Source organism: Dermacentor andersoni, chromosome 10 (assembly GCF_023375885.2).
Source record: "Dermacentor andersoni chromosome 10, qqDerAnde1_hic_scaffold, whole genome shotgun sequence".
Taxonomy (NCBI): domain Eukaryota; kingdom Metazoa; phylum Arthropoda; class Arachnida; order Ixodida; family Ixodidae; genus Dermacentor; species Dermacentor andersoni.
The window spans coordinates 115,137,613-115,147,869 of NC_092823.1; the positions used below are offsets into that span (position 1 = coordinate 115,137,613).

The 10,257-nt window shown below is 45.8% G+C and overlaps 1 protein-coding gene across 1 annotated transcript; it reads right to left on the reverse strand.

Annotated features, from left to right (window-relative positions):
- Nucleotides 1-4,289: 4,289 nt before the first annotated feature.
- LOC126544775 (uncharacterized) lies at nt 4,290-9,522 on the reverse strand. The gene is made up of 4 exons (XM_055061111.1): nt 9,413-9,522; nt 8,522-8,699; nt 7,527-7,668; nt 4,290-4,448 (listed from the first exon to the last, which is right to left on the reverse strand). Exons 1-4 carry the CDS (start codon nt 9,498-9,500, stop codon nt 4,338-4,340), a joined length of 519 nt encoding a protein of 172 aa, XP_054917086.1. The 5' UTR covers nt 9,501-9,522; the 3' UTR covers nt 4,290-4,337.
- Between the last annotated feature and the right edge of the window lie 735 nt (nt 9,523-10,257).

Consider the following 10,257-nt stretch of genomic DNA (forward strand, 5'->3'; position numbering starts at 1 on the left):
AAATGTTCGCGCTTCTTAAGCTCATCGGCGTTAACTATTGCGCGTTCTGCCGGCGCAAGCAACGCACTCCCGTGTTAATACTCTTGGCAATCGCTCGTCGCGTTTTCGACAAGCGTGAGCATCGAAAGACGGTGTAAGTTGTAGGGAGGGCGGGAGGCATAAAAATCGTCACAATCTCGTCTCAATAAGCTTCAGTAGACGCAAAATAATTGCGTCACCACAGCGCGGCGCAGCTGCTTTTCACTTACTGAGTCACAACGCCGCGTGCGGCCACCGCGCATCAAAACTACCCCAAAAGGTAAAGAAATGAATTATAATGATGTTGGTGGTCAGAGAAAGCACCATAAGCTTGTCCCAGTAAGATTCAGTACACTCCAAACAAACTGCCTCACCGTACCACCGCCGAGCTGCTTTTCGCTAACTGCGTCACAACACCGGATGCGGCCACCGTGCTTCATAAGTACCCTAAAAAAGTTACAAAATTAGTTGCAATAATGTCAGGTGTCAGAGAAAGCACGACAAACATGTCCCAGAGAGATTCAGTACACGCCAAACTATAACTGGCCGCGACGGCCGAGCTGTTTTTCGCTAGTTGAGTCACAACGTTTGGTGCCATGCCTCACAAGTCTAAATCGCTTGAAGTGCAGCGCAGACGACTTTGAAACAACATTTCTCACCTTGTCGCAGTCAAATACTGCAATGGTGCCATGTGGAAGCGCAAACGGAATGCAGAATACGCCGGGAGCCCAAGAAACCAGGTTACAACCATAATATTTATGAAGTGCCTTCTGGGATATATCGCTCACGGCCGACGTCGCTGACGCCGACACCGATGCCGATGACACCGGCTTTTCTGCGACACGAGCTCTTAACGCTGTCGCGTTAAAAGACAGGCGGGTCGCCGGAGACGAGCGCTCACATTTGCAGCCGTCCTCGCTCGCTTCGGTTTCCTGTCTGGCGCATGAGGAATGCAGTTGTCGTGTCTTACGTGTATTGTCTTCTCGCTAGATTACGCATAACAAGTAGGTCGCAATGTGTAACTTCTTTTATGGGCAGGCCTATTTAGTTTGAGCAACAGAGCATAACAAATGTGGCACATTGTGAGTTCATTTGACATTCTTCTTTTCCGATGCCCGCGTCAGCTAACTGATGCGCCGAACACGAGACATGACGTGTTTTTTGTCGCGAGGTCTGGCCCAGTGTTCCCTTTTGATAAATTTCTTTCTCTATGGCCAAGCGCCGGGCACGAGCTGAATGAGTGCTCGAGGGAGGAAGCGCGCCAGCAGCAGCGATAGATAGACAGACAAACTTTATTAAAAGAATAATCAGAAGAATCGCTAATGGTCGCGGCCCCTAGCCCAGGGCTCCGCTCGCTCTTGCCATGTTCTCAGCTCTGTATCAGCTTGAGCTGGTCGTCGAGGGCCGAGCTGGACAGCAGTGCCTCCCATTGCTACCTCGTGCTGTTCGTGCCGGGGTGTCCTATGTTGTGTAGTGTGCGCTCCCACGTAATGTGGTATAAGGTTGGCGTGGCCCCGCACCATGGGCATTCGTCCTTGTACGCCGTGGGGTGTATGCGATGTAATATGTGTAGGTCCGCGTAAGTACCTGTGTGGGGCCTACGTCAGGCAGCGGTATCCTCTGTCTTTAGATTTCGAAGGGGTGGTGGATATCGGAAGCGACTCCCTCTGTGGTAGTTCGCGTTGGCTGAATACTCGAGGTCGACAGGGTCCGTGCCTTCTGCAGCCGGCGTGATGAGTGCTCGGTGATGCACAAATTCTGGAGCTACTCTTTCGGCCTGCAGGTTGCCCGTGGTGCCAGTGTGGCTCGGTATCCAGATGGCTTGGGTGGTGATGCCCTCAGGGTCCTCCTTGAGTATTTCAGCTAGTACTTGTGCCGCAGGTCTCCCAATTCTTCCCTGTAGGAAGTTGCGGCAGGCCTGCTGGGAATCCGTGAGGATCGTCAGTGGTTTGTTTCCAGCAGCAGCGAGCGAAGTGACCTTTCTGACTATGCCTTCGTGCCTTCGTACAAAGGGACTACTACAAAGGTACTACTACTACTTCGTACAAAGGCACATGCCTTTCAATATACTGCTTGCGCGGCAGCGAATGAAGTGATCGACCGTGTTGTCTATCGCATCGACGCAAACTGAGCGGCGAGAACACAGCACGCACAACGGTATGAGCCATCTGCAGATCGCTTTCAAGATACGCGCCAATGCGAAAACTGCACTGTTGGCACTAGAGTACAAGCCGCACCCCTTTTTTTTTACTTGTATTTCTTTTTTATTTATTTATTTTTTTCAAACGGAGAGCGTTCACGAATTGTGTCGCCATCGTTTACTGGAGTCGTACGTGCATGCAAGGAGTGAGACAGCTGAGACCTATGAATTTAGATTCCGTCCTGTGAACCTGCGTATACAGTCGAGAATGACCCTTCTCTCCTCCCCATCTTTCATCCCCCCCATCCCGCTCCGATGCTTAGGTTAGCAAACCGGTTGAGCTAAAGTGGTTAACCTCCCTTCCTTTCCTTCTCCACTTTTTCCTTCCTTCCCTCCTTCCTTCCTTCTCCTCCCACCGAAGCGATTGAACGTAACGTTGACGGTGAGTCCGCTTCGCTTCTTCTAGGGTGCCTCGACTTCGGGGCACCCTACCTTCATCGTTTTTGCAGCTAAGCGTACTTCGCGTCTCTGAAGGGCCCCTATACCCTCCGTGCGTGAATAGTGCACACGCCGTCGAGTAGGACAGCGCGATAACAGCGGCGCTGATGAAGTAAATGCGCCTCACGGGCCCGTATAATTGCCATCGCATGCAAAATCAAATGATGGTTTATAACGCTCCAAAGCAACGCGCGGGCTTAGGCAGGTACTGAAAGTGCGAGTCTCCAGATTAATCTTGGACGCTTGGAATATTTAACGCGGAATAAGTGTACAGTCCAGTCCATTGTTAAAGGGAAATCTCAAATGCGCGGCAAACTCAGATCCTAGCTGTAAGGGGCAGCGGAAGCAATGTTAGTGTACTGTACAGGTGGGGTCGCAAGGGGTGAGAGCTACCAACTGCATGTTATCTGCTTCAAATCTAGGTGATCCTACTCTTGCTTGAGAGGAAAAGCTGGGCATGCTTTTCCACTCAAGTGTTTTCTTTAACAGCGGACCACTCTATATGTATGCGAGCGTATTTGGGTGCAGACCGCATCGGGATGCGGCCGTCGCAGCTGCGAATTGAGCCAGCGATCTCTAGCTCAGCATCAGAGTGTCATAGCCACTGAGCTGCTGTTCCGTGCAGAATGGTTCATTCGTAACACATTGGGTCCTTAAATGACGATAGCCTATCTTCTCCGTTCTCTTATCGTTTGGCAGTTCGTTTCAGAACAAGCGCCATCACCACAATTAACATCGAAGGACCATGAGATGCCCCTTTGCTGTTATTTTAACGACGACTCTGTATTTTTCATGCTAAATCTGTGGCGATACTGCTGGCGATGGTATGCTTCATTGCACCATATTTGCTTACAGTCGAACTTAAACAATAGCGAGTAATTTGATGAGCTTATAATGGCACGAGTAATTTGACGAGCTCTTCTCGCATTCTGTATGTCATGGGCATATCCAGTATATCAAATCACACAAATCTGCATTAGAAATCAGAGCGAACGTTGAAGGAGATCTGTTGCTCCATATCAGCTGTTCAATATTCTGGCCCATCAAACTTCCTTCAAGGCCCCTTCTGAAACAGAAAATTCCTCAGACATTTATGAGTATGCGTACGCCAATCGTAACCCTTGCGTTTTTCAGCTGCTATAGTAGAAAAATAAACCTCGCGCACAGCAAAGAGAATTGTTGATGAAAGTCTCGACACGCCGTGGTTGCTCAGTGGCTATGGTGTTGGGCTGCTGAGCACGAGGTCGCGGGATCGAATCTCGGCCACGGCGGCCGCATTTCGATGGGGGCGAAATGCGAAAACACCCGTGTGCTTAGATTTAGGTGCACGTTAAAGAACCCCAGGTAGTCAAAATTTCCGGAGTCCTCCACTACAGCGTGCCTCGGAATCAGAAAGTGGTTTTGGCACGTAAAACCCCATAATTTAATTTTGTCGATGGAAGTCTGATTGGACTTGAGAAAGAATAGCTCGTACCATACCAAATGCACCAACCGTGCTAACCATACCTACTTCATTATTGATCTAGAATATGCCGGCGCCACAAGTGGTATCTCAGGTGCATAACTATCAATGTTATTTGTTGCCCTACCCTTGTGTGAATTCCCCAAGAACAAAACTTCGAGGTATTATCAATACATTCAAATCAATACATGTCCACTTGACGAATATACGAAGCTTTCATCACTCGTTGTCTTCGTCTTCGGCTTTTATGTCAACATCAAATGACTCGCAACCCACTGATGAACCTCTGTCAATAACGTCAAGTTCAAAGTTGATTGTCGTTGGGGCCGTCTGAAACGAAAATTTCCCAAGGCTTGTAAAATAACTTGCATTTGCATTCACAAATACTTGTGAAAAAAAGACTCGTAAAATGAAGGCTTCGCAAAGTTTCCATACGACAACTGTTCCTCCCACGCTCTTCAACAGGCATAGTCCAAGAAAAGTTAAAACTGAGAAACCGCAAGGGTTGGTATTCATACACCAGAGAAATTCCGGCGCAAGCAGGATGTGAAGCGGAGTGTACGGGCACACTTACTGACTTCAAGCCTACCTCTATGAAGCAAAATAAATATTTATAATTAAAAAGATGCACGTAATAACGTACCACATTTCATTAACTTATATTTTATTACCATATTCTTCTTAACTAGAGATTTACCACCATATTCATGCATATGTCTGCCACATTTCCTTCCTGTATAACGCCTGCCGAAAGATGCGGTGCTCATAAGGCTAAAAAAATACATTCAGCTGGGACGTCGGTATATCATTTCAAAAAGTTGTACGCCGCTATATGCTGAAAATTGAAAAGGCAGGAATATGACGCTGCATAAGCAACTGTACAGATCCCAGGCTTTGTGGGAATCCCCGGTTTTGCGAAGCATTATGCTGATACCTGGCTATCGAGCATTGTTTGACGCTCCTCAGAGCGAAACCAGGTGAACTAACATGTTTGTTTAAATTCAGGAGAGGTTTGTGGGGTTCGTACGGCGGTAATGGCATGATTTCTATCCCGGCCTTTCGACGCTAGCTAACGACATGGCAGTTGTTCATTTCCACATAGGTAGCGAATGAACGTAAAGGAGGGGAACCCAAAATGGGATGTCATCAGCGACTACGTATTACTCAATCATCTGTACCTACGGCTATGTCGTGTGATTTATGTAAAATGACGACATTTGTAATCCGCATAAGAAATGTTAACTCATGATGAACTTGGGCGATTATCACGTCGGTTCACCACGTACAATTTCTACGTAGCGTATTGCGTGAGAAATACTGAGGTATGTAGGGTCGTCCCGGAGATAGTGTAGTCTAAGACGGTGCCTCAGAGGGCCAGTTCTAACAAGGAACGAAGACAAGGCAATGGCACGGGGTGCACTCACTAAGTGTTTCAAAGAGCTGGCTGGCTTTGTAAAGAAATAACAATGCATGCGGTAGTGCTTACATGACATTGCAGACATTTCCACGCAATAACGAAAAAAAAAAGAAGTGCGTTTGTGGAGGGCCTAATGGTCAGAGCACCCTCCACGGTTCCTCGGTGGCTATGGTGTAGGGCTGCTAAGCACGAGGTCACGGCATTGAATCCCGGCCACGGCCGCCACATTTCGATGAGGCCTAAATGCGAACACACCCGTGTACTCAGATTTAGGCGCATGTTAAAGAACTCCACGTGGTCCAACTTTCCGCAGTCCCTCACTACGGTGTGCTTTGTAATCGGATCGTGGTTTTGGCAAGTAAAACCCTATCATTTGATTATTTTAATGGCCCGAGCAACGGGCTGCTGAGCTCGTTTGCAGAGCTTCGATTTTACCGTCGGTCAGGCAACATTTTATTTCTATTCGAGCGAGGCGAGACAGGAACCGGCCCAGTAACCCACATGCTGCATAGTGCCAATGATGGGGCAAAATATGCTTCGCATTGTTATCCAACAATCAAACTGCCACATATTAAAGCAGCTAAGGCCTCTTATCATTACTACCATTTCTTCAAGACTGCGACGTTGCAACTATTTATTTTTTATTGTGTGATTTTGTCAATTGTCCCGATGGCGAGTGTTAAGCTGAACTTTTTTCTATTTATTTGACTCAAAATCATTTACTGCTGCAGATTGCCGCCATGCATTGTAAAGCTTAATGGGGCTCTTATTTTATATTGTACTTCCAGAGTTGAGAATGACAAAGCAATTTCAATAAATCCAAATAAAGCTACGCTGCACTACGGCGGAGGACTGGTAGCTATGAACAGTTAAAATGAAGCTGTAGCTCAGGCTCAACACCGACTCCGCGTATTCAAATACATGTAAAACGCATAAAAGCTTTTCTGAGATAACCACTTTGCCGATTTTAATAAAGATTGATTCATTGGAGAGAAAAAGATAAATTCTAGTGTCTTCCGGAAGCGCAATTTGAACTTAAAGCTGGAATTTCTTAAGTAATTTTAAGAAATTGGTAGGTCTGAAAGAAAATAGAAGCACTCAGTTTACAAATTTGAACCTATGTAATAACAACAGGTATTGCAGTTGTGTCAACTCCATCCATTAGAGGATCCAAATCACACAATAATTGGTATAAAAATTCGTATCTTACGTCAATGTGGTACATTGTTTACAAGCAGTTTGCAAAATTCCTCCTCCCATACTAGCGAATGGTCATTTAGAGAGCCATGTCTAATAAATCCGTTTCGTTCGCTTTCGATGTACTATTACATGCAGTTTACAGAATTGTGATATCGTTTTTCATTGCTCTGTTATATTGTTGTAAACATGATCGTTTCCTTTTCTCAAAATTTCCGAATTTCAACAATTTTTATTAAAACATCCGCGGCTTAAAACAAAAATTCGCTGCAGCAGTCACTAGGTTTCACATTTTTCTTTTAAATGGAACCGACTCATCAAATTCGCTTCAGTTGTTGCCGAGAAAGACTATTTTTTCTTTCCCATGTATTTAGGGCACGAGCCCCGAGGTGAAGCTTTATCTAAATTGTGTTCATCCTGATTTATTTATCATTTCTCCAGTATGATTCTCAGTTATAAGACAGATTAGTGAGAGCTGGTATATAGATAAATGTACCTTTTTTTATTGGCGGCAAGGTAAACCGTCACAATGTTAAGGTACTTTTTCACTTAAAAGAAAAATAAGCATGTCGCAAAAGAACATCACACAGGCAAAGGAAGAACGTCACGAAAATTATTCAAACAGAAGCACGAGGCTATAGTTTAGACGCCTACGTCGACCTTCTCGCACACAAAACTGTCCAAGCCATCTCCGAATCGTGGGTTTCTATTTGCTCTAATAATCAGTGAACTCATCCCCCCACCGCCCCCCGCGGAACACTATAGCACGCAAGAGCTACCGTTGTCGCACTTACTCCGATGAGTGATTCAACGAAATTCGGCAAGGGCAAGTCGACGCTTATCCGTGACGTCATCTTTGGAACTGGGCAAGTGTTGTCCCACTCCTGTCCCAATAACTGTTCCACCGTCGATGTTCCACCGCACATCTTGTAAGGGCTGAAAAAAATGCGCTATTTAAACTTCGCACAAGGAAAGAGACATAAACGCGTCAAATGGACAATGGAAAGATTCAAAGCAAAAAAAAACATAATTCTTCGTCGTTTTTTAAAAGTAAATTTGCCCTCCTTGTTGGCTTAGTTGCTATAGTGTTTTGCTGCTAATAACAAAGCTCGCCGGTTGGATTTCCTGTCGAGTGAGAGGGTTCCAGGGGCCGACAAATGCGAAAATGCTTGTGCAGCGTGTTTTCGATAAGGTTGAAAAACTCCAGGTCGGTGAACTTTATCCAGAGTCCCCCATTCAAGCGCCTCAGGACTCAGAGTTTCTTTGGCCCGTTGAACATCATGAATCAACACAGTACGAGGCAGCGTTGTCCTCGATGACGGCGATTAGTTGCTGCCTGTTCTTCAAAAGGTTTGGGAAAATCGTCGGTCTACAAAAACGATCTAAAAGTTTGTTCAATTACATTTTCTTTAACGATAGGTTTTTAAAGCCATGGTTCACGCTTTTAGGTGGCGCCGGCTTCTGGCCATCGCATGATACACACACAACACAAAAACGGACTCAAAATACAGTCAAAGAGAAGGAACGCGTGCGAAACTCGGCACACGAATTTTGGGAGACAAAGAAGGTAGCACATGACCGAAATGGCGATGAGTTAAAATGATCCATCGAGCGACAGTATGTAGGCGGGACAACAGGTTTTCTTCTTAATTGGGCTTGCTCATCTATTTAGTGGGAGGAAGTGTGCAATTATAAAATGTCGTTACTTAAATCTGCTTGCCAAATGGATATGTTTCTGCATTCAAAAACAAGGGTATTTACAGATGGGCAAATGGCGGTCATCACTTACCATGATCCGACGGAACCATAGCAACCAACTTCGTTGCCCTCTGCGGTCGTTATGGTGAGCTTCAGCGTTGGATCCGACTCCAAAGACTCTCTGATGATGAGCGTGAAGTTAGCGCGCATTGTTTTCCCAATTTGTGCGTCCTGAATAGCAACGTCGCTGATGGTGATTTTATCACCGTCTGCGTCAGAGGAGTAATGCAGAAGAAGTTAAGTTAAGAATTCCTACATTCAATGGGTGTCCGCATTTTAAAGCGGCCCATGGCTGGGGCCCTCCAGCGCGACCTACGTAACATGAGGAGAGCAATCGTGTGCATCCTATGACATGATTCCATTCACAAGACTGCATGACATCACACCACACATAGCACGACACACGAAACATTATGCGACAAAAGATGGACCTCTACTATATCTGCACTGTGCCACCTACGGCAAGCTTGTGACTGGTGGATGCCGTGCTGGCGTGTGGCCATATTGCAAAACAAACGAAACACGTCTGACTAGACGCTTATCAAGTTCAGGGCGAGCCCACCACTTTCAAGCAGTGCTCGTGTAGCAGCGATTGGAGCCTACTCGAAGTATTTAACGCCCCCGCACCTACAACTTAATGATCGCAGATGCCAACTTATCAAGCCAGTTAACTAGCATGTTGCATTAGAAGAGTCACGAACCAATATTCTCGTGCGCATATTAGAACAGCTGGCTCTATATCACTGACAGCTAACTAAAGTCAAGCATGTGGGCGCATTATATGCTGAAATGACACTGACAATAGTATTTCAAGTAGGTTATAACTTGAAAAGACAGTTCGGTGAATATCGGTAGGAGCGTCTGGCATTGTAATATTTTTCAAGAATAGCTTTGTAACGCTATTATGGCGTTCCACACCTACCTGAACAAGGAGTAAGAGTCGGATTCTGCACAGAACATTCTGCTAGTCCAAAGCTGCCAAGAGCAACGAGCATCAGCGTACAAAGCATGACTTCAATCTCTTTTGCTTCGGTCTCTCGATCGTAACCATCGCATATCCCACTTCTCTATATATACATCACATTCGCCTCGGCTAGGCCAATTAGCGCCGTATTTAGAAAAGAATATAAAGAAAGAAACGCATTAATATGCTCTAACAACGCATTTATTGGTCTGAGGGCTAGCTTTTTTTCCCTCTACCGTTGCCGTACTGGCAGCAGTCCCAAGCATCGCGAAAATCGCGCGACATTGGAGGCCCGCCTACGCAGACAACCAACATAACGTTGCTGCTTTAGTGCCCCAAATCAAAGTCGGGATAACATTAAAGTGTGCTGATGACTCATCGGTACACGATGAACGTAGGCGCTTAGAGCAAGGACATGTTGAAACGAAAGGAGGGCTTGGCTTGCACGCAGGTGCGTAGTGATAAAAACATAGTTAACTACGCTTACAGAGCGTGATTCGTAGCGTTCAAAGAACACCGCTCAGCCATTTCGTGCGGAATAAAATCCAACTAAAAGGCATCAGAATAACATCCGGCAGACAACGAACATCACTGTTTGCCGTGGCGAAACGTTGGAAATGAAAAAAGGGGTCACACCCGTTCACTTTTGTTGGCCTCGTCAATGCAATAAACTTTTCCTCTACACACGTGCAAGTTTATAGACTGATGTCCTATTTCTATTTCCACAGAAAAAGTTGAGTTTGCTGGTGAGTAGCACATATTTAATACACTATAGTATTATTCGTTTTAGTCTAGAAAACATT